Source organism: Rhizophagus irregularis, chromosome 23, assembly GCF_026210795.1.
Source record: "Rhizophagus irregularis chromosome 23, complete sequence".
In the NCBI taxonomy this organism is placed as follows: domain Eukaryota; kingdom Fungi; phylum Glomeromycota; class Glomeromycetes; order Glomerales; family Glomeraceae; genus Rhizophagus; species Rhizophagus irregularis.
This window is the reverse complement of record NC_089451.1, coordinates 2,809,094-2,835,021: the sequence shown is the minus strand read 5'-3', so window position 1 is coordinate 2,835,021 and position 25,928 is coordinate 2,809,094. Positions and strand designations below refer to the sequence as shown.

The 25,928-nt window shown below is 27.4% G+C and overlaps 3 protein-coding genes across 3 annotated transcripts; 2 read left to right on the top strand and 1 right to left on the bottom strand.

Moving 5' to 3' along the window:
• Positions 1-2,388: 2,388 nt before the first annotated feature.
• Positions 2,389-7,631, bottom strand: OCT59_015568 (uncharacterized protein; the record flags this gene model as incomplete). Its single annotated transcript, XM_025321462.2, has 11 exons — positions 2,389-2,872; positions 2,948-3,250; positions 3,348-3,447; positions 3,533-3,557; positions 3,632-4,512; positions 4,590-4,718; positions 4,783-5,101; positions 5,191-6,121; positions 6,196-6,325; positions 6,389-7,330; positions 7,436-7,631. 11 exons carry the CDS (start codon positions 7,629-7,631, stop codon positions 2,389-2,391), a joined length of 4,440 nt encoding a protein of 1,479 aa, XP_025168833.2.
• An 8,166-nt stretch (positions 7,632-15,797) lies between these two features.
• On the top strand, positions 15,798-16,753 carry OCT59_015567 (uncharacterized protein; the record flags this gene model as incomplete). Its single annotated transcript, XM_066140104.1, has 2 exons — positions 15,798-16,566; positions 16,743-16,753. 2 exons carry the CDS (start codon positions 15,798-15,800, stop codon positions 16,751-16,753), a joined length of 780 nt encoding a protein of 259 aa, XP_066002918.1.
• A 6,283-nt stretch (positions 16,754-23,036) lies between these two features.
• On the top strand, positions 23,037-25,435 carry OCT59_015566 (uncharacterized protein; the record flags this gene model as incomplete). The annotated part of the gene is made up of 7 exons (XM_066140103.1): positions 23,037-23,754; positions 23,813-23,947; positions 24,026-24,085; positions 24,149-24,354; positions 24,447-24,719; positions 24,801-24,998; positions 25,142-25,435. 7 exons carry the CDS (start codon positions 23,037-23,039, stop codon positions 25,433-25,435), a joined length of 1,884 nt encoding a protein of 627 aa, XP_066002917.1.
• Positions 25,436-25,928: the final 493 nt, after the last annotated feature.

Below are 25,928 nucleotides of genomic sequence, written 5' to 3'. Positions count from 1 at the left end.
TCATTTTTTTTTCCTCTTTTTCAGTTTGGTTTTTTTTCCAACCCGAGAATTTTATTGGTTGTTTTTCCCAAATTGAAAATTTTTTTTTTATTGGTCTTTTAAGACCGATTTTTTTTATATTATTTTTTTTTCGGTCTTTTTTTTAGACCATATTATTAATTTATTTAAAAAATTTTTTTTTCAGTCTTTTTGGACCAGATTATTGTTCTTTTTTTTTCAAAATTTTTTTCGGTACTTATTTTTTTTACAGATTCCTTTTTTTCTTTCCTTATCCTTTTTCTTTTCCCCTAAATTTTATTTTTCACTTTTTTTTCAATTTTCTTCATTGTTATTTTTTTTTTCCAAAACCACATTCTTAAACCATCTGTGATCGGATTGACACTGTGGCACCACGGTAATTGCCTTTTTTTCCCGATTCTTCTTATTATTATTAGTAATAATATTTTCCATAATTATTTTTTAGGCTTAATATAAATAGACTGACTTAAAAATAGGTTAAATTAAATTTAAAAATAGCTAATGCTAGGTTTATTAGATATTGAGTTTAGTTTTCCTTTTATATTTGTAATTTTTTTTAAAAAAAATTTCTTTTTTTTTAATTTTTTTTTTCTTTTTTTTTTTTTTTTTTTTTTTTTTTTTTTTTTTTTTTTTTTTTTTTTCTCGATAAATCACGTGATATAAACAATATCACGTGACTACGCGAAATATTAAATGTTAAATTGCCGACAAATTCTTCTTTATTTATTAATAAATGCTCTCTTAGAATAGTTCTTCCGACTTTACATAAAATAAATAAATAAATAAATAAATTCTTTATTTATTAAAGTAATTATACATAATTTTTTACGGCTTATAAGTTATTAAAATATTGATTACTGCTGATTTCATAATGTACGGGATACTTAGCAAATTTTAAAGAACTCGGAAATATTCTGTAAAGCTCAAAAAAGATAAAATTATACCACCATTCTCGAAATATTACTCCAAAACTAGCGTATAATTTTTATCTTATATCGAGCTTTACCAAATATTTCTGAGTTCTTTAAAATTTGTTAAGTGTCCCAACCTTTTTGAAATCAGTTTGTAATTAGAAAGTCATTTTTTCTACAATTTACTGGGTGGTCCTAAACTTTTTGCGCGGGAGTGTATCCGATCATTATGTATTGCAATCCGCAGATTTTCTCCCGATTTCTTTTTTACAAAAAAAATTTTCAAAACTTTCTGTAAATCGAGAGAAATATTCTTTCAGGAATGTCAATAAATATATTTGACGTCATTTATTTAATATTTACTGATTTTATTTTTTTAAATAAGGAATTCTTTTTGAATTTGAAAATATTTTGAGAATATCAATAAAGCGTTTTTCGGATCTCAATAAATTTAATTATAATTTTTTTCTTCTTTTTTTTTTTAGGAAAATTATCTTTTGTTGTAGGACTTGAAGTAGGATACAATTGTATACGTCATATATTACGTGGTCTATTTCTCTTTAATTCTTTTTAAACTATACAAGCAATCTTTAAAATCTAATTCCTTATAAAATATCACCACACAAAAATAAAGTGTTCTAAAGAGTATAAAAATAAATTTGGAATTAAATAAGAAAATAATTTACATTTAAAATCTTTGTGAATTATTGAGTTTAATAATAGATTTCTAATACACATATACACTATAGTTAAAAAAAATAAAAGGTCATTATAAAGTGATAAAATCATACATAATAATATTTTAACTATTATAAATTACAATTTGTTTTTGCATTATAATTAAAACAAACTCAATATAAAGCATCATGTATTTAGCGTTACATGTTACTACCTGTAAGGTTCTGTATATATTACTTGGTAAACAAACAATTGCTTGATTTAAAACTTTTTCTATACTGTCATAAAATAAAGTTCATGATTAATTTTAATAGTACTTCCTTTTTTAACAGCAATTTATATAATTTTTTTTTGCTTTATTATTAACTTCAATACTCTGGGCTAATTCTTAAATTTCATTTACAGTATATTAATCATCTAATACTGCAACTATATTGTGCGAAAGAAGATTTCTCTTTCAGAAGATTTATAATTTATTTGATTGCTCTTTTGTTATTCCAATATATACCATTTTTGTTAGCAGTAACCTAAATTATCAAAGTTTTTTTTTCCAATGATTTCTGGTAAATATTGATTTGTTAAAAAAAAATAAGGTTTGAATAATAACTTTTTAAAATAATTATGAAACCGGATGAATAAAAAGCATAAACTATAATCAAAATATAATTAATTTTATATGAAACAAATAAATATAAAAAAAGAAGTTAAAGAACTAATAGAACTAATAAAAAAATATATATATATATTACAGAATTTAAACTTACAACAAAATTTACAAAAGTTATTTCTTCAATTCTTCTAATTTATAATGTAATTTTTCAACTTTAGCTTTTAAATCAATTTTTTTATCTTTAATGTCTCCAATTTCTTCAATTAAATTTTTATCTTTAAATCTTTCAATCAAATATTCAAAATCAACAATCGCGTCATTCCCTATATTTATAAGATCTTCAATCATCATTTTAATATTATCATCATATGTTAAAAGCGAGTACTTGTCATAATCCTTTTCTTTAAAAATACTGTTTATCGTAAATAAAGATTTGATTTCAAAATTTTTATAGATAGGTCCCTTATCATTATCACTTCTTGTATTATACCATTTTTCAAAATTATTAACTTGACTAAAGTAATAAATATGTTTTGATTCAGGTTCAGATTTTGAAAAATGAATAAGATGTAATGCTTCATAATCTGCTATAAAATTTGCCTGAAATTTTAATGAAATTTGTCTACTTTTAGCTACGACGCCTTCATATACATTACTAAAAAAATGGTAAGCAGTTAAAGAGAATTTCTAATTAGAAGTATTTAATAAATTGTTAAATAAATAAGGTTACCTTATATAAGCAATCATCACGTTTTGTATAACGATTACAAGAAATATGCTGCCAATAAAAGTGAATACATCAACAGCCCAATTAATAAAATTATCTTTTTCAGCCCAATTACCACTAATCCAAAAATATGCGGCTTCCATTGCTGTATAAAAAGTTGAAAATGGATTATCATCACTAGATTTGGGATCAAAATCAGATTTAAGATCAATATTAAGTGTCTCATTTGTTGATGAATTTGTAGCAACCCCACTATATGTAGATTCTGTAAATTTTATGTATTTAGGATCTCTAAGTAGAATGAACCTATATATATTATAAAATAAAGAAAAATAAATTAGAAATTATTGAAATCTGAAAAGAAATCAATAAATTAGAAAATAATGAGAAAATATTTAAATACATTGTGTGTGCAAATGCGAATATCACAATTAAAATAAACAAAAAGAATGGAAATATGGTTTTGAAAACAATTACAACATGATATATATAAATTCCAATAACTAGCAAGTAGAAAGAATAGGTTAATCAATAATATAATGATGTAATAAAATAGTAACATTTTTTTATATTAATTTGTATTTTTACCTGGTATTAGTCGAAGATAGAGAATCTAAAATTATTAAAATTAGTTAATTAATTGTTCTTATGTAAAAGCTTAAATGATCACATACAGATCAAGGTTACCAATTCAATCCAAAGAAAAAAAACCGAGAATGATATCTTCGTAACTAAACTAGCATCAGATATCTCAACTTTTTCAAAACCATCAGAAAGTTGAAAATCATTAAGTATTATTGACATTACTGATACAGAAAGTATAATAGAAGATATATCGAAAATGTTAAATAAATTAATAAAATATTTGTTAAATCCATGATAAAGAAACTGCTTCACTTCATTAAGAATTAAATAAGTTGCCAAATAATAAAATACAATAATTAAAACTAATAAAAAATTTCCATTTGCAATAAAACCACGATTCAAATATGCCCAAATAATTAACACAAAACAAATGGCAAAAATGAGAAAACGAAGGCAGAGAAAATACAAGAAATATTTTGTTTTCTGCCAATGAAAATTGACAACTGCTTCAATTGCTGGATTGTCATAAATATCATCATTAGTATTATATAGAACCATCCTAGAAAAAGGACTCAACTTATTCCATTCATTTCGCTTGATTTGGTGCTGTCGTGGTATAAGTATAGACAAAAAATGATTTATATTGTTATCAAAAAAGTTATGTTTTTTTTGTTGTTTTTTAATGCTGTTCATAGTAAAATCGGGAAATGGAACTAATCGTAAAGCTAATGATGATTTTTCGAAGTTTCTATATTTTTCGAAATTATTTTTGAAACATTTAAACTTGTTCCAAATCCAATTATCGTACCATTTAGGTTTATCAGACTTATCAGACTTTAACTTGACTATAGGTATCAAAGCTCTAAATTCGGTATCATTATTGTGACTTTCTAAGTATTCTTTCGGAATCATTTTGTCAGGATCTTGATCCACGAAACCTTGATCTGCAAAACATCTGATAAATAACTTTCTGGCAAAATCATCTAAGTTTTATGCAAAAAAATATAAATTTCAAACTTTTTGGATGAAAATAAAATTAGAATTTAAAAAAAGAACGAACCATAATTATATTTAAATAATAAAGGAACTGCTTTAGAAACTGTACACATCCAACCCACGCAATTCGTTGGATTCCTAGAATAATATTCCAAAAGATATGCAACAATAATCGCATCTTTAGGATTACGGCCTATAAATAAAATAATGTTATTTTGATTGTAATCAATAATATTGCATCATAAAGTTAGATTTACCTCTACAATAATAAATTACTAGTTCCATATTATTTTCTGGCATTTTTAGCTCATCTTCTCTTTTGCCAAAGTCAAGGTCATCATTCTTTAAAAACTTTTTTCCTGGCCATAATTTATTACTTGGTACATGTCTGTAATCAATTTTACTTTTGGCAGTTTCTTCGTATCCAAATAATATAAATTTTATTAAACGATCGCAATCACCAAGTATTAAACTTTTCATAAGATTATATCGAACATCTAACAATTTGAAATTTTCTGGCTCATGTTTAGCAAATCTCCAGACCATATGTTCGATATAGTTAATCATCTTCTCATACTTTTTAATTATAAAGAAGTGTTAATAATATTAGTATCATTATATCTAAAAAAATAAATAAATAAATAAACTCTTTTTATTTAACTTACTTTATAATTATCTACATCATTTTTACTTTTACAACGCTTTCTTATATGTCCTAATGCTTTGCAAGCGTGTCTTACTACATGGAATTTTTCAATATCTTTTCTTTTAATTACTTTTTCACGTTTTTCTGTATTTATTTCATCATCATACCAATAAACCTTTAAATAAAAATCATTTATTTTACTATTTGATCCATCATTCGTCCCATATTTATATTCGAACTCTTCAATTATTAATCTCGTTTTTTCTCCTTCTAGCTTTACCGGAATACGATTTGACCATATATATTCAAGAAATGCTTCCCCTTTGTTAGGGAGTTCATCTTTGTTTTTACTATCATCATTTATTTGATGCCAAATTTGAACAGTTGATCTACCAACAATAAGCTGCAAAGTTTCTGTCTCTGTTCCTTTTTCATTATAATAAAGACAATAAGAATTTCTTTCATAACCACCTGGTACCCATGGTTCTCCGTCAATAACTATTTGCTTGAAATTTATATTTTCATCATAATATATAGTATGATTTTTATCCTCTTTTCCATTTGGTCCTTTTCCAGAAACTTTTTTTAAGTTTATATTTGAACCTGCGACTTTATCTAATTTCTTCTTTCCGATTTCCTTGTCGACTTTTTTAAGGACCGATGAAACATTTCCGTTATTATCGATTTGTAAAATATTTCCCGAAGTTATGGCCAAATGAGTGTAAATATCGTCTACATTAACTTTAGTGATTGGAAAATCATCTAACTCTATTAATTCATGTTTTCCGGTATCAAATAGATCCCAAATTATAATTTTAATCCTTTCTTCCGGACATTCTCCTATAATAAATAGCTTTTCATCATTATCAAAAAATTCTAATAAATATATTATTTTTATTTCATCAAATTTTTTTGATGCAACTTGTAACCCATTCTCCATATAAAACAATCTAATAAATTCAAATTAAAAATATGAAATTAAATTTTAACATTAATAAATTATTAAGTAAATCATATAACTTACTTAATAGTATTAACTTGAGTAAAACAAAGTAGTAACCCACTAACTACAAAAAAATAATGATTATATTCATTTACGATGTTTCCAACAAGCATTGCATCAATTTCATGTTCCATTTTTGCCAGATCATAAACTAAAAAAATTATCATATTAATATATTTTTAAGATTATTACGACGAGATAAATAAATAATTACCTTCAAGAGTTTGCGTGCTATTTATATATTTTGTAACCAAAAAATATTTATCGTAAATACACGATAAAAGCCTATTCATACAATCCACAAATTCAGCAAATGTATACCGATTATTTAATTCACGTCTAATATTTTGTGGATATTCAAATTTTTCATTCAATTCAAAAAAATAAAAATGATTCCCAAATTCAATATTATATATTCCACGGAAATTCAATATTATAAGCCTTCTTAATTCAGAATTATGTGAATCGTATTCACTTGAATCATCTTCACTTGAATCTTCTTCACTTGAAACTTCTATAAATTTACATATTCCTGAAATTTTATTAGAATAATAACAAGTCACAGTGCTAAGAGCATAAATTCCATTTTCTTCCTCATTTTCCTTTTCATCTATTTCATTCTCTTCTTTTTGATTTTTTGTTAGCTCAATATGGTAAATAGCGATTCCCTTTTTACTCTCATCTGTTGTGTTATCACTTCTGAATACCGGTGATATATCCATTATATTTTCATTTTCGTTAGGTGGAGGAGGACATTTAAATATCTTTTTGCTAAGTTGTTCTCTTTCATAATCAGATTTTCCATTTTCATCCTTTTTCTGCTCAATGTTTCCTTTCATATCCTCATCAATGTTTATGCGAGATATGGCGACGAGAATAAAATGTTTGTCATTATTCTTGTACATATTTGATATATCAAAAGCCCATTTAAATTTATCATTTTTTGTTGTTTTTTCATCACTGACTGAAGAGTTACCGTCGTTGTATTTTGTATTACAAAAGTTAATAGTAAAATCTTCATTTATATTAAAATAAGCGATTGTTTTATCAATTTTGACGGATCCTCTAGATTCATTCTCATTTCTGAAATTCTTTTTCTTATTGAATAAAAATGGACGATGATCAGTATTCCGTAATATTTTGATCTGATGGGTTGCTAATTAATTTTTTTTTTAAAAAAAAAGGTAAAAAAAAATTTATCAATATGTGTTCATAGTCGCATAATTATTTACTAATAATGAAATTCATGTGTTTTTTATACCTGTATCGAATGTAGCAGCAAATTTTCCATCTTGACAAAGTACAATTTGATAATCTTCCTTTTTCATAGTGATATCATCATTTTCATAATCGGTATTTATTTCGTCTTTATGCATAATACTTTGTTTGACTTGATCTAATTCAGATTTTGTATCAATTTCAATTATACTATTTTTGTTTTCGGAAGGGTCGTCCATACCTTCGTTAAAAAGTCTTTATCAAATAAATATAATTATGTATTTTTGATATTTGAGAAAAGATGAAGAAAGCTAAACCCGGTAAAGTACCCAATTTATTTAAAAATAATTTAATATCCGCAGTAGCACAAATCCATATCAGTATCACAATAAAAATATTATTGCTTTACGAGAAAAGTTAAAATTATTTATTATTGAAGATCCCAAATTAGTAAATTAAGAAACTTTGTAAGCAGGATTGTTTCATTATGACATTGTATCACGTGACGTTACACAAATTTCCTAAAAGGAAAATTTATTTCCCAGCAAAATTGGAGAAATCAGTCGTACAATAGTTACGCAAATTTCTAAAAAGGAAATTTTAATATCGATCATTTCTTGGCCAGAATTACGTCATAAAAATGGCCGGAATTATATCAATAATATCGGTCAAATTTCAAAGGTTTGTCCATAGGTAGGACCACCTGGTGGAGTAAAAGGTGGTTGTCTGTAAGGAGCTCGATATTGAGCTATGAAAATACAGTAAGTAAAATATTTAAATATAAATATAAATGAAGAAATCAGAATGGCCTATCAGGCTATTATAGGCTGATCTGAAGCTAAAAATACACCACCTACTTGTCTTTACACCTGTTTGCATGATACTGTACTTAATTATTATTTTATGTTGAGTAATCACAATGCAAGATTACATGTACCAGCTATTACTTTGGTTAATCCAATTCATATCTTTGTACTACACTTCATTTTTTTTAAAAAAAGATCTAACCTTCAATAACTGCGATGATAAAATTTCAAATTGAGAATCATTGTGTGATGATTTTACTGTACAAAAGTAGACTAGTAGAATTTAACTATATATGAAAATTTTACATGACTGTGCATGAACAAAAATTATTATTCAATGAATTAAAAATTTGGTTGATTTTCATATGGTACTTTAATGAGGCTGAACTATTATTGGCACTGAAAAAAAATTCCTGTACGAATTTAACTAAATGAATATTGTTCTTCAGTGAAATGATAATCAGTAGTTAAAAACCAGAATAAATATATCAAAAAATTTTTAATAAGTTTAATTTTAGTTGTAACAATGACAATAATGATACATTTGGAGAGAATCTTTGACACTATATACAGATAGTTAATGATATCAGGTGATCTTCATTTTAATAGTGACATTTCTTGTGATTGGTTACTATGCTAATTGGCTATCCCGGAAAGGAAGGAGAAATTCACTAATTTGGTTAGCTCTTATACGCTAAGTATGGGGAGCATTTTTATATATTGATATTGATATTGATATTGAATTGATAAATTGATATTGAATTGATATTATATTGATATCAATATTATGAACAATGGTTTTTACATAAAAAAAAAAAACTTTTGATCATGATCTGCGGTATGATCCAAATTGGTTGATTAAAAAACTGAGGGCTAACCATATATTAACATCAAGGAATTATGAATTAGTCAAAAATCTGAGAGCTAACCATATATTAATATCAAGGAAATATTTATTTCATATATATTGTTCAGGAGGCTAATTTTGTGATTAATTAAAATAAGAATTGAAGGGAGCTAAATATATAAAAGCGGTTGAAATAATTTAAACGTTCTTAAATGAACCTGACCAAAAAATATATATAAAAAAAATATATAGTATATATCTGAATTTTATTAAAAAAATATTTTATTAATATATACTGTATATATATATCCGAATTTTATTATATATATTTCCAAATTTTATTTTATTAAATTATATGAATTTACTTATTAAAATATATATCGATATTACATGAAATGATTTATTAAAAAAATAAAGGACAGAATTCTTTTTATATGAAAATATTAATTGTGTAGACATAGGATCGTCCAAATTTGATTTGAAATATCCTATCATGTGAAATAAATTTTATTGAATAATTTTATTTGGTTAGAAACGAAAAAATTTTTTTAAAAAAAAATTTTTATAAATTTCAAAAAAAATCTTCTTTTAAGGCCAATTACAAGATTATCAAATCGAAACGTAAAAAAAATAATTAAATTATTTTAGATGAAAAAAAATAAAATAAATTATTTATTTATTTAAACGAAATTAAATTATATCTTACCAATACTTTTGTTTCTGTAAATAAGTGTTAAAATTTATGGTATATATCATACTCTTAGTAAGGGCCAGTCACTGGCCCTAGGGTATGACTCTAGTTTGATGAACAAGAAAAATAGCAAAATTACAGAATAATTTCTTATTATGCATTTGTTTTGTTTTCGTATGTTACTTTTCTTTTTTTTTTAAAAAAAAAATTTTTGGTATATTTTGTTTCTTTTTACAACCATCTAGCAGGGATTCTATATACAGTATATCGTCTTACCGATTATCTGGGGTTTAAACATATCACAATTTGATAATATCACTTTTTTAAATGCGAAAAAAATAACAAAAAAGTATTGTATATTTAAATTTAATAAAAAATTATTTAAAAATTTTTTTTTTATAGAAAATTCATTGGAGAATTTTAATAGAGAATGATAGATAATTTTGTTAGAAAATTTTTTTAACAGAAAGTTAATTCGATAAAAATTCAGAGTTTATATACTGTTTATCTAAAGTTTTTATATTTTCTGGAAAAAATATTATCATACATATATAATTATTTCTTTTCTAGTGTAAAAAAAATTGAACTGTGCATTGATCTATAAATTTTTCAGAGCAAATTTAGACGGAAACGTTTGGCGGGTAAGGATGGTCATATTAAATCATTAAAAAACTTTTTTTTAGAAAATCTATTCTCCGCATCAGATTCAATTGGATACGGAATACAGATACACAAGAAGAATTAAAAAAAAACAAATTGAACACTCTCTCAAAATAAATCTTGATTGGGAAGAAAAAAGAAATAATTTTTTTAAAAAATAGAACGATTACATTTTTTGAAGAAATTTGTAAAAAGTTTTTTTTTTAATTCTCCCAAAATGAAAATTGTATATTAAATTGTACAAATAAATTATATATAAGTTCCTAAATAAATTATTTATTGAAAAATTAATTAAAAAAAATTATTTTATTAAATTATTATTTTATTAATAAAAAAAAAAGCTTATAATAAGTTCAAAACAGATCCCAGGACCTTCAATCAAAAAAAATATAACAAATTACAATAATTATACAATAAATATTGTATTTAATACCGATCGAAAAATTTTTTTTTGATACGGTGGATATGCATATTGTAAGGGCCGAAATTACCTAGTGAAATTATTGCTAAAAAAATATGTATCCTAAAATATTAGCTTGGTTAGACTCAAATTCATGGAAAACTTATCTAATTTATGTGAAATTATACATTGTAAATTTACTTGAAATTACTTTTCATTTCTATATAAGTTTATTTATAGAATAAAAAGTAAAAAAGTGTTTATTCTATTGTGTGATACAGTACAGGTGACGCGCGCCTGAGGCGCAGCATAGTCACTATAAAATTGGCTAAAAATCGTTCTTTTTTATATAGATAATACATAAAATTTTATATTATATCGTAAACAACTTACATATTCAGAAATAATTTATATTTTGATTAATGTATAATATTTGTATTATAGCCACATCATCTGATCATATATGCTCTTTTGTAATTATTCATTTATACCTTTATGGATAAGCGAAATAGCGTAGTCCTAGCTTTTTGAATAGTTTGACCGAAGGGTGAGGTCCCGTAGGGGATAAATTTCCAAAATTCTATACACGTATTTTAGTTGTCCATCATGTAAATGTTGTCTTACTTTAATTTGTAATAGTTTTGGTTATACTACTCTTCTAGTAATAAAATAAAAATAAATAAAGCGAAAAAAAAATTTTTTTTTTTGCACCGGTTTTTTTACATGAATTTATTTGATTCATTTATTTATGTAAATTATGAAATTCGATCAAGTAAAAAAAAAGAGATAGGAAACAAATAAAGATCAGTTTTTGTTTTCTTTTGATTTTAAATTTTTTTTTGTGAAGAATTTTATAAAGAAATAAATTTTATATTGCGAAAATATCACAAAATAGTAATGTGTAAAATTTTTATGAAAAGAATAAACTTTATGTTGCAAAAAATATTGCGAAATATATTAATTTTGAATTTTATGAAAAAAATAAATTTTATATTGCGGTAACATTTTTTTTTTAATTTTTATATAAATTGATAAATTTTATAATATGTAATACGTATATTTTGAGTAATACGTAAATTTTTTTTAATTTTATTTTTGTGTAAATATTGCATAACATGTTGAGTAACATGTAAAAAAAATTTTTTTTATATAAGAAAATCTTGATTTATATAAAAAAAAATTTTTTTTTTTTTAATAATTCTTATTTTTGCGTAAATATTGCGTAATATATAGATTATAGAGTAACAAAAATTTTTTTTAATTTTTTTTATGAATGAAAAAAAATGAAGAAAAAAAATATATATAGGCCATCGATTCATAAGGAGGAAGGGTGGGTATACTCTTAGATTTAGGATTCACTATTCTTATTCCTAAATCTATAATCTAAATCTAAGATATTAACAAAAGGTCATTTTCATGGGGGAAATTGATATGCTTTTGAAAGATCTTTTAAGTGAAAGTTATTGTAAAAAAAAATGACTTACAATTTATGAATATGCAAACTCTTTTATAAACAAGCTTCGTTAAAATAAATAAATCTAGCTTTTTCTTAAATAAAATGAATAAACAAATGAAGTTTTCTATTTATAATGAATAAATTAAGCATAAAAAAATGGCAGATTTCAGTTTATTATAAGTTAAAATAGTAAAATAGTAAAAATTTAAGGGAATTGCTAAACGTCGCCTGGGTGATTGTCACCTGGTTTTTTTTTCAAATATGTCACATGATGTACAATATAAAATTTTATCGCAAAAGATATTTTAAAAAAATTTTTTTGCAAACATATTTATTCAAAATAATCTTATCTATTGAAATTTTATTTGCAAATATTAAAATTTCACACATTTACGATTTAAAGAAAAAAATCACCGTATTTTTAATGAAGTGATACAAATAAAAGAAACAATAACAATAAATAAAAAGATAAGTAAATTACAATGATCAAAGAGAAAGATGCTAATAAAAAATGAAATAACAATGGAGTAATGGAAAGTAATAAAAAATGAAAGGGAGTAAAAAAGAGTAATGAGAAGTGATAGGAAACAAAAAGGAGAAATGGGACATAATGAGAGATGAAAAGGAGTGATGGGAGACGAAGAGTAGTGATGAGAGATAAAAAGGAGTGATAGGAGACAAAAAGAAGATGAAGAGGAATGATAAGAAATGAAAAGAAGTGATGGGAGACGAAAAGAAGCGATAGGAGACAAAAAGGAGTGATGGTAGACGAAGAGGAGTAATGGGAGATGAAAAGGAGCGATGGGAGATGAAAAGAAGTGATGGGAAGATGAAGAGGAGTAAAAATTTATTAAAATTGTAAATTTAATAAAAAATTTTCCAATCAATTTTCAATCAATTTTTTATAAAAAAAAAGATCTCAAATAAAATTCTTTATTAAAAAAAAATTTCAAGCCAAAATTCTCGATACACTTATTAAAAAAAACTATTTTCAATAAAATTTTCTATTAAGATTTCTAAACAAAATTCTCCATCAAAAAAATAAAAAAATTTTTCAACAAACAATTCTATAATTAAATTCTCAATCAAAAAAAATATCACCGATTAAAGAAAAATTCAAAGATTCTTACCACCTATTAAAAAAAATTCTCAAAAGAATTTCTATATCAAAAAAAAAAACTCCTCTCCTATTAAAAAAAAATCTTTACCGAAATTCTCTTTCAAAAACAAATCTCCCCTGTTAAAAAATTTACACTAACAAAATGATCTATCAAAAAAAAATTCTATGATGAAATTTCTATCAAAAAAATAAATAAATTCTCAGCGAAATCTATTAAGAAAATTCTTTATGAAATTCTCTATCAAAAACAATCCCCCTATTAAAAAAAATTCTCTAATAAAATCCTCCGTCAAAAAATACTTTCACCTATTAAAAAAAATTCCCAAAAGAAATTCTTTATCAAGGAAACTCCCTCCTATTAAAAAAAATTCTTAACGAAATTCTCTATCAAAAAAAAATTTTATAACGAAATTATCTATCAAAAAAAAATCTTCTCTATTAAAAAAATTCTTTAAATAATTTTCTACAAAAAAAAAAAATTCTCAAATAATTCTTTATCAAAAAAATCTCTCCTGTTAAAAGTTTTTAACGAAATTATCCATAAAAAAAAAAAACTCAGAAATGTCCCTATCAATGAAAAAAATTTTCTAACGAAATTTTTTATCAAAAAAAATCTTATTAAAAAAAATTCTCAAAGAAATTCTATCAAACAAAGCCTTTGCCTATATTAAAAATAAAAATTCTCTACAAAATTTGTTTATAAAAAAAAAGCCAATAAAAAAAAAAATTTTTTAAAAAAAAATTAAATGGCGGGTACCCGATATGTAAAACGGCGGGTACCTGATATGTGAAGCGGCAGGTACCTGATATGTAAAACAGTGGATACCCAATATTTGAAATGGTGGGTTTTTGATCCCTTAATAATTTAAAATTTGGTCCAAAATAAATTAATAAACCGGTATAATATAAAGCGCATACACGTTAAATTATGTAGCATATACACGTTGCTTTTTATGGTGGGTTACCCCTGAAATTGACAAGTTAACCCAACAGAACAGGGGTAACCCGCCATGAAATATAACGTGTACACGCTACAAAACATAGCGTATACACGTTATGTTTTGCTACGCACTTTTGACCACTACCGCTTGCCATACAGTCGTTGCATCATACAATAAAATTAGCTGTATCACATGATTAATTTCAAATGAAAAAAAAGAAAAAAAAGTATAATTTAAAATTTAATAACTATGTTCCTGTGATTCAATTTATCATAAATAATTTTTAATACTCTAAAGGAACAATTAAATATTTTAAATTTATCTTAATCTGATATGACTATAATAGTTATAACCATTTAAATATACATAATATTAGTTAAAACATAAATATTTATGTAGTTTATTCAATAAAACTTAAACTTATTAAAATATAAATGAAAAAAAATTATTATTTGTTTAGCTTTATAAATTAAATAAAAGTAATATTTTTTGTTCGAAAGTATAACTTTTAAGTCAACTTTTGCATAAAAAGAAAATTGAAGGAAATCTGTAAAACTTTATAACTTGAAAACCAACTCTTACCTGGTAAATATCATACTTATAACCTTGAAAATATTTAGTTTATCATAAAAAGTTTATAAAATCATGGGAAATTTTCAAGAAATAAACTAGGACCCAGTTGAACTAAAAAAATCATGAGAATCTTTCCTTTTTTAGATAATTTTGATAATGCCAGTCAGAATATTATTTCCTATTATAGTAATCGACTGACATTATCATAATTCCGGCCCTGAAAAAATGCGTACAGCTCATAGTAAAAATTTTTTTTTCATCACCTGACCCCTATATATATATTTCTGGGTCCTAATAAACTTAACAAGAAACTTTTATTTGAAGTAATTGAAAAAGGGCATTGCTAAATCTCACTGCAGGTGATTTTCACCACACCAGCATTAGCAAATATTAATGGGCGGAGTTTCATGTCATTTTTAATTCTGCCCAAAATTCTATCCTAATCCTGGCAGGGTGACAATCACCAGCGGTGATATTTAGCAATACTCATTGAAAAATGGAGAAAATCAGGGAAACCAAATTAGATTTACATCTGGCTATACAATTAGGGAACATACTAAGTGTAATTTCATTGAAAAATTTACGATTTTATTATAGTTTATTAAAAAAATTTAATTTCATCGAAAAAACCACGATTTATTATAATATAATGTAATTTTATTAAAAAAATACAAACATTATTAATTTAGATTTTAGATAATAAAAAAATGTGTAATTTAATTAGCACTAATCTATTTATAGTTAGTATATGCGGCTTAAGGCTAGCATGTGATTCAATTTTGATAGTGTCATAAGTGATGACCATCTAAAATTTTTTTAAACAACATCAGGGAACTCTTCCTTCAAAAATTAAAAAACATAACAATTCTGCAGTAAAATTTTAATTTTATTTTACTCAGTTTTTTATTAAAATGGAAGATACAAGAAAAATACAAATAGCCGAAAATAAGTTTCCTATGCTTATTATGGGTGATGAAAATAGGTTTTTAAAAACTACATATTTCCAATATATACAATATTGTGAAAGTCTTAGTGCTTCGTTTTTTAAGGAACGTTCAACAGAAGTTCAAAATAATATTTTAAAAGCAAATTTTAGATTAACAAATGAAGACATACTCAGTTGGGAGAATAGAGCCTCTCGTTACCAAATGACTCCTCAAAGTTTCTCATTTTTTTTACATGTTGCTATGTACTCTGCTTCTCATGGTTTTAACGCAGTATATGATGGAATACAACAGAGATATGCTAAAAGAAAGCAAATAATGAATGTTGTGAGAAAACATGAGGATAAGTCTAAAAAAAGAAAGGCTAAAAAGAATAAAAAGAAAAAACACCAAACTGTTGATTCTGATTCTGATCCATTAACAAATGATGAATCAGATGATTATATGCGAAATACTGTTGATGATGATGATCAAATAGGTGATGATCAAGATGTTAATATAAATCGGTCGATTGTGGATGCCTCTGGATCTCAATCACATGTTGATCAACCTTTTGATATGGACGTCACACCAGTAGAACCAGTATCTAATCTGGATGTTACAATGCCTCAGCCGCAGCTATTACAACAACCAGATAATAATTTATCTAATTTTACAAAATCTTCGAATAAAAAAAAGAAGTCAAATAAAAATATAATTCAGCAAGTTATTACAGGTCATAAACCAGGTGATGATGGTACATCACAAGTCAGAGACATTTTGGTTTATGATATCCCAGTATCCTGGACGCCAGAAGAAATTCTGCAAAAGTTAACATTTTGGGGGAATACTATCTCATTACAAATGAAACAACAAAAGAAATACCAAACAGTTCATTTGAAGATAGAATTAAATTCTTTGCGTCTTACCCAGTTCGAAGGTAATGATGATCCTGTTTGGACTACAGATTTAGGGGGGATACCGGTTCGATGGTTTCCAGCAAGGTGGACACTCAAAGAAAGAAAACAACGTGAGAAGTTCCAAGCTACGATTCAAAAAATTCCAGAATCGATGATGATAGCAGCCTTATGGAAAGACCATTGCCCACATTCATTCCTTTCTGCGATTAAGGGTTTGAAAAGCTTTAAAATTATACAGACTGCAAGGGGGATCGTAGGACCCCGAAATATATATGTAGAGGTCAGGTCCAGAAGTGGTCCAAAATACGCATTCTTTCAGGGCCGGAATTACGATAATTTCAGCCATTATCTAAATTAGGAAATATTATTTTGGCTGGGATTATCCATAAAAGGAATGATCTACATGATTTTTTTGACTCATTATACGCAAACTCTGACCTGACCTTTTTATGTATATTTCGGGGTCCTGGGATCATAAACTTATTGGTTATTTTGAAAAGTGGGTTGATATGCGTACAGCATTAGATAATCAATTTGATTGGGAGTAATTGCACCTGTCTTGGAATCAACATGATTCTCCATCGCAACGAACAAGGTCATTTGGTAATAATACCAACAAGGACCGGCAACGAACTTCAGGAAGTCGATAGACTGATAAAAGTAAACAGAATTCTAAGAATTCTAAAAAGAAACCACAAGAGGCAAAATCTGAGAAGCATAAAAAGCAGAAGAAAAATAAGTCCCGTAAAACATCACGATTAAAGGTCTCACTGGTCGAAATCAAAAAAATCGGACATATGGAAAATCAGCTAAAAATCAGACCAAAATCGACTGACATTACAAATCGGCACATCTGATTGATGCCAATCGGACAATTTAATGAAAATCCAGAAAAAAATCATCATATTTGATTGACGGCTGATTGATGCTAGTTGAAATCAAAAAAAAAATCAGACAAATGGCAAATCAACCTAAAATTTGCCCAATATTCAAATATGTACTTCCAATTTATGGAAAATTGACAATTCAATAAAAATTCAATAAAAATTCAATAAAAATTCGGCAAAAAATCATTATATTTGATTGACGGCTGATTGATGCTGGTTGAAATCAAAAAAAAATCAGACAAATGGCAAATCAACCTAAAATTTGCCCAATATTCAAATATGTACTTCAATTTATGGAAAATTGACAATTCAATAAAAATTCAATAAAAATTCAATAAAAATTCGGCAAAAAATCATTATATTTGATTGACGGCTGATTGATGCTGGTTGAAATCAAAAAAAAAATCAGACAAAATGACAAATCAACCTAAAATTTGCCCAATATTCAAATATGTACTTCCAATTTATGGAAAATTGACAATTCAATAAAAATTCAATAAAAATTCAATAAAAATTCGGCAAAAAATCATTATATTTGATTGACGGCTGATTGATACAAAAAAAGTCATCAAAATTAACTTTTGAAAAACATGATTTGTCATTAAAATTCAGAAATTCGGAAAAATCAACACCAAATTTATAGTCAATTACTCAATTTATTATAAATTTATGTCTAAAACTTATAAGTTTATAATTGGTATTTTCTACTAATTGGATTTACGGCTAAATACTCTCTTGCATTTTGCCGGTTTGAGATTTGGTAACTTACTGGTACAAATCTACCTAAAATATGATGCACAGGTATTATACAATCACGACTTATTGGATAAAATTCGGTATTCCACAACTCAACATTACAAATTTCATCACTGCTGAAATAGTATCGAATATTGGTTGAATTTGCGTGTTTATACCAACGAACGTATGCTAGAAAATGTTCGACGGGACTATCCGGAAAGTCTACTACGTGAGTAAAATAATACTGAATTTGACCTGGGTAGGTGTCGACATCTTCATCATCCGTAATAAATTTCGCTAAGACGTACGAACTTTTTACATGTCTTAACGATAATGACGATCCAAAGACTTCTGAACCAATCCGACACCTTCCGAATTGGTTAATTTTGACCCTAATTATTATATCGTTATCTAAACCTTCTACAAGAGGCCTCTGAAATCCAAATGATTCGTAAGTCGCATTGTAATATTCGACTATTAAATTTAACATTTCACTTGAAAGTAGTATATTATGAGATACCGGCTTAAGAAATTCACCTGGGAAGCCTTCTTTGCCAGAAATCTGTGAATCTTTAATATTTTGTGAATTCAGCCAAAATCGATGCATCTCATCTGACGAAAATTCATCAGTAACTGAAAGGGACCCGATAGTATGCTGACTGTTTAGCAATTCAAGACCTTTTACTTCGATACCTGAACTTATGATATTTTCGATTTGTTTATCAAACATTAATCGACGCATAAGTTCAGACTCAATTTTCCTGTTGCTGTTTGGTAACGAACCTAAAAGTGCGAAATCAATAAATTATAAGCTAATATTGAAATTGTTAAAATCGTTAAAAAATCGTTAACGGATATTTACCTAAAATACCGTTCATACGTTCGAAAGAGAAACACCAGAACGCATATAATGGTCCATAATCAGATGAGCAATCACGCAAATGCAGAGAAAGATGAAGATTCGGTGTGATCTTATCTCTGCCGTGGTGATTCTCAATGAGCTTGACTATTTCGATAAGACTTCTATGGGCTTCATCCACCAAATTAGATTCTAGAATCTGATTTACCAAAATCGAACAAACCCTGACAAAATGATTCAGGATTCTTCTATCTACGTCTGAAAGGTGTTCCCAAAGTGATACAGTTGAATAAATTGTAAAGAATATTCGCCACTGATCGGCCGTAAAATTGGTGAATCCCTCTCCACTATGAATTTTTCCTGGAATTCGACCTAAATCGGATGGTATCTGAAACTTGTCCATCTTTTTCTGAATTTTGTTCAAAGAATTTGGTGTCAAAATACCCCCATCGATCCAAATTCATTTTACTATCCACTTCGCAATGCCCAGAAATAAGCAATGCATTGGATCGACTGTAATAAATCTAATAGGGTCAAAATATGATAGACGCAACAATTCGGACCATCTAACGCCAGTTTCTTTGACGAAGCGCTTTCTAGCAGCGTCTGAGTTGCATCTTCGCCAACCTAATGCGTTTTGCCGGTGCTTATTCGAATCTCGAGCAGAATACCCTACATCATCCATTCCAGCAAAATTATGCTGCCCATTTTCATAATTTGCTTTTTTCTCACACCTGTGACATGAAACTAAGGCAGAAACATGACCGCAAATTTTTCTTGCGGCAGGAATGTCACATGATACTAAGATTAAAGCGCCACGAACTCTCTTTCCATTTTCGCATTCATAAGTACGATTTAGTGTTAATCCAGCCCAGAGTGTTTCCAATTCGTTAACTATTGGTGCTAAATAGTGTTTCACTTTATGTAGGCTGACCTTCTTTGGCCCAGGTAAAATGCCGAGAGTCAATAAATTTTCACGTCTAAATCGGATATCACGTGGCAAATTGCATATAGCGGCGTATATGACACCGATACTATAAATGGTACTATCATATGGCTGAAACCAATCAAGATTCAGCATCAAGCCAAGATGAGAATCGGCCACTTCGCTTCTGAAAAAATTTGGCGAATCTTCATTGTCCGATTCTTTAAAATTCTTTCACACTTGCCCATCATATATATCGGTCAAAATATTATCAAAATTTGACTGATTAGCCCAATGTCGGAGAGAATTTTCAAACCCAGGCTGACAAAACATAGTGGCAAGTTGTTGATTGATTCCAGCAAACGGATACATTAAATTAGGTCGTATTATTGTTCAATTTGTCGATGCGCTAATTTTTTCAGACAATGCCGTATTGCAAAGACGTAATCTGCGAACTGAAGAATTGGGAAATTCTATGTGTTGACATTTCATTATAGCAGGATTGTCCTCTTGTTTGAAATCTACCACTTCCTCTTTTTTATACAATTTGTGACATTTCGGACAAGGTACAAAACTATGAAATTGGTCATTTAATCCAAGCTTCTTTCTTGTTAAGTAAAGCGAATCTGGGAAATCATTAAAATCGTCACTACTGAACTCGCACAGGACCAATTTCATAAATTTTATTAGAGTCTCAGTAGCTGTCTTTGCGATATTGAATCTTGTTCGAAAGTTCATTATCCAAAGTAAAATCCATAAAAATCGATCATAATTCGATTCTAAATATGGTGGGTTTTGAAATGGTTCATAACTAGGTGGTGAATAGTCTTCAAAAATTTCAGAAATTCCAGAAATTGGATCATTATCTGATTCACTGCCTATAGACAATGTATCACTGTAGATATCTTCTTCTGTAGTATATTCGGATGATGATGAATCTTCTGGATCTTCTGAAATTTCCGGACGATTTGTATACTTTCTTGCACGTTGTCGAGGTAAGAAGTTAAATTCGACATCTTGATGTTCATCATCAACATCATCTTGATTACTGTTATCTGATTTTTCCGATTCTTGTCTAATAGATTCATCAATCATTCGTCCAGCTGAAGCGGGTATTGATGTTTCACCTATTTCAAGTTGACGAACTTGAGACGAAATTGTACCTTGTGAATCTTGGTATTCTTGATGTCTAGAATCGTGAATTTCTTTTGTGCGAGAATCCACCAAGTTGCCATCACAATCAGGACAATTACAAACTACTAGTTTTCTTTTATTACTTGTTGGTCTAGCAGAAGATACTATTTCTTCGTTTATTATACCAGAAATTGATCTATTTCTACGAGTAGAAGATGGCTGATTTGAAGGTGATTCTTCATCATCAAGATCGTCAAGTATACTAAAGACTGACCTTTTTCTGCTCATTTGTTTAGTATTTGAATAAGTTTAATAAGTTTGGCAAAATCCAAATTTGTAAAAAGGCCGATTTTTATAAAATTTGGAATAACACAAAATTTGTATAATTTGTATGTATAATTAATGTAATCCTGGCTTCTATGATTATTTCAATAATTTTTTAGGATTTAATATTTTTTTTTCGCAAATTTGGCAATTTTATATAATAAATTTGCGAATTTTCTAATTAATATACTTTTAAAAATTGCAATATGATTTAAGCTTATTTTACAATAAAAAGCTTATTTTTAAAATAAAAAGCTTATTTTTAATAAAAAGCTTATTTTTAAAATAAAAAGCTTATTTTATTTTAAAATAACTTTTATTTACAAGATAATCACTTTATCATCCCTTTATCATTTTCGGATGCCAAACAAACCTTATCAAAAGAAACTGTAAATTTTAGCGAAAGTTGAAAAGTAACAATTTTGTATTAATCGAAGTGGTATTGCTATAATAACAATATATTTTCGATTTTACTGCAAATTTCGACAAAGTATAACTTGCCGCATTAAAGTATATCAAATTTTAACGCAGTAGAACGCTAACAATTTTCGTAATTTTAATTTATTTGTCTTTTTAATTATGATTTATAATTGATTTTTCAATCGAGAAATCAACGCAGGACGCTAACGATTTTCTTATTAATTAATTGATTTGTCTTTTTAATTATGATTTATAGTTGATTTTTCAATCGAGAAATCAACGCAATAGGAACGCTAACGATTTTCTTATTAATTAATTTATTTGATTTTTTAATTATGATTTATAGTTGATTTTCCTCGAGAAATCAACGCAGTAGAATGCTAACGATTTTCTTATTAATTAATTGATTTGTCTTTTTTAATTATGATTTATAATTGATTTTTCAATCGAGAAATCAACGCAGTAGAATGCTAACGATTTTCGTAATTTTAATTTATTTGTCTTTTTTAATTATGATTTATAATTGATTTTTCAATCGAGAAATCAACGCAGGACGCTAACGATTTTCTTATTAATTAATTGATTTGTCTTTTAATTATGATTTATAGTTGATTTTTCAATCGAGAAATCAACGCAGTAGAACGCTAACGATTTTCGTAATTTTAATTTATTTGTCTTTTTTAATTATGATTTATAGTTGATTTTTCAATCGAGAAATCAACGCAATAGGACGCTAACGATTTTCTTATTAATTAATTTATTTGATTTTTTAATTATGATTTATAGTTGATTTTTCAATCGAGAAATCAACGCAGTAGAACGCTAACGATTTTCGTAATTTTAATTTATTTGTCTTTTTTAATTATGATTTATAGTTGATTTTTCAATCGAGAAATCAACGCAGTAGAACGCTAACGATTTTCTTATTAATTAATTGATGATTTTTAAATTTATAAATAGGACGATATGACGATATTGAACCCGCTTCGATTTTTTAAACGAATATTGAGTGAATATAAAATGTCAAATAATAGCAATAATAAAAAAAACAATAAAAAAAATAACAAACAAAAGCAACAGAGGTTTCAAGAAGAAACACCTGACGAAGGATCTAATCATCAACGGGGAAGAACGGAAGAAGAAAGTAATCCGAATGAGACGAGTGACAAGACCAATAAGTCGACTAGCAAATCGTCACCCACCAAGTCAAACAAACAAAAACAGCAAAGGTTTCAAGAAGAAACACCTGACGAAGGATCTAATCGTCAACGGGGAAGAACGGAAGAAGAAAGTAATCCGAATGAGACGAGTGACAAGACCAATAAGTCGACTAGCAAATCGTCACCCACCAAGTCAAACAAACAAAAGCAGCAAAGGTTTCAAGAAGAAACACCGAGCGAAGGATCTAATTGTCAACGGGAAAGAGCAGAAGAAGAAAGTGATCCGAATGAGACGAGTGACAAAACCAATAAGTCGACTAGCAAATCGTCACTCACCAAGTCAAACAAACAAAAGCAGCAAAGGTTTCAAGAAGAAACACCTGACGAAGGATCTAATCGTCAACGGGGAAGAACAGAAGAAGAAAGTAATCCGAATGAGACGATTGACAAAACCAATAAGTCGACTAGCAAATCGTCACCCATCAAGTCGATCCTCAAATCTGCAAAGTCGACTAAGCCGACTCAAGAAGAGTCTGACGATGAGGTTATAGAAATTGAACCGCCAAATATTCCTAAAGGTAATTGAATTTTGGAAAATTGCTGATTGACATGTACGATAATTAATAATTTTTATAGATCAACAAGAGATGTTATCGGAAATGAAAAAACGATATGGGAATATTCGAATTCCACAAAAATTCATATTAGTGGTTAAAGACGATCAAGGTAATGAAAGGATGATCGATGACGACGATACTAATTTAGAAGCAGGTACGATTTTGACTTCATTCGTATAAATCCAGAATTATTCGTAAAAAAATATTACTATTAATAAAATTCTTTATTTAGAAAATCTAAAATTAAAGAAACAAATTGAAGAAGTACAAGTAGAGAATGCAAAGCTTCAACGTGAAAATAACTGATTATTCGACGAAAATCGTTTTTTGACTCGAATAAACGAGGCCTTTGCAGACGAGAATGACGATCTACACGAAAGCTTAAACAGGTATTCGAGAATCCGTCTGCCTAAAGCCATTCATAGGCAGACGGATCTCGAACAGCCGGCAAAACGTCAAAAAAGAATTAAGACAAAAAAGTCCGAGCGATACGAGGAAGATTCGGAGAAAGAACGGTCTGGTTCTAACAATAATGATGAGTACGACAAAAAAGAAGCTAGGGTATATTAATTTTATTTGTCTGATTCAGTTATTTAAAATTGCAGTATTGAGTAATTAAGTACCGGTTATCATTATTTGATTGTTATATTTAGGCTGAAATGAAGTCTATTTTGAAAACCATCGATGAAACTCGAGGACTAGATTACAATGAAACGTTCAATAGCGTGAAAAATCTCAAGATTCGTCATAAGCTAGTCCCTGAATTGCGTTCAGCCCTTGCTCCGTATTTTCCCGCTTCGAATAAGCAACTTACAAAATGGTTGGGTTGTCTCCACAAGTCTCGTCATTCTCATCAAAGATTAATGGATAGGGGAAAAGCCGATGAAAATAAACACCGGGTGCACTCAAACAATCGAGTATACGACGTTAGTAATGATTTATAATTATTATGCTGAATTTTATTCTGATTATGTATTGAATTTTATTCAAATTATAACGTATTTTAGAAGAAAATCCGCCGAATTAAGGCGGCAAAGAGATTATATAGTTTTGACGATGAACGGATAACAAAATATGATAAGCGTAGATTACTAAAGATGTTATCCAATCGCTTATTTCATTCTCCAGAAATAAGCGAGACAGATGAAGAAGACCCAACAAAGTCCATAATTGCTATTTACGACTATTCGTGGAGATCTGATGAGGTTAGAACTTCTGAATCTTGATTTTTCAGACGAATCGCTGGATTTAATTTTTATATTTTATTGTTTCTTCAGCTTAAAAATTTGCTACGAAATGTACTCGATGTACACTCGTCAAATAAGTCGAAATTAATACGCGAACGTAGATACGACGACGAGGTACAAAATTAGACCGACCACATCCGTCGAATGCTCCCGAATGGTCTTATATCATACAACAACAAGATTTAATATTCGATACTGATATCGATCAGGGTTTAATCACTGAATATGATGAAGAAGAAGAAGAAGTTAGTAGAGGGACAACACCAGCAACTGGCAACACCACCGAAAATGATGAAGACCATAACAAGGAAGAAGAAGAAAAACCATCAAAATCAACAGTCGGTGACAATCATAATAATTCAGATTCTGATTTACATATGGACGACGCGCAATGAACGAATCTGAATTAATTTGGTAGAAAACTTTCTTTTTTTCGTCAAAAATCTATATATATATGTAATTAATATTCCAAATTATTAGTATTAGAATTTTCCATAATTCAAAATAAATTTGTCTTAATTCAGAAAAAAATTAATTACAATTCGAAATAAATTTACTGCAAATTTACCGCAATTCAGAATAAAATTTACTGCAAATATACCATAATTCAGAATAAAATTTACTGCAATTCAGACGCAATTCAGAATAAAATTAACCGCAATTCATTAAATTTTTACCGCAATTCAGAATAAATTAACCGCAATTCATTAAATTTTTACCGCAATTCAGAATAAATTTACCGCAATTCAGAATAAAATTTACCGCAATTCAGAATAGAAAATTTACTGCAATTCAGATTAAAATTTACTGCAATTCAGAATAAAATTTACCGCAATTCAGAATAAAATTTACCGCAATTCAGAATAAATTTACCGCAATTCAGAATAG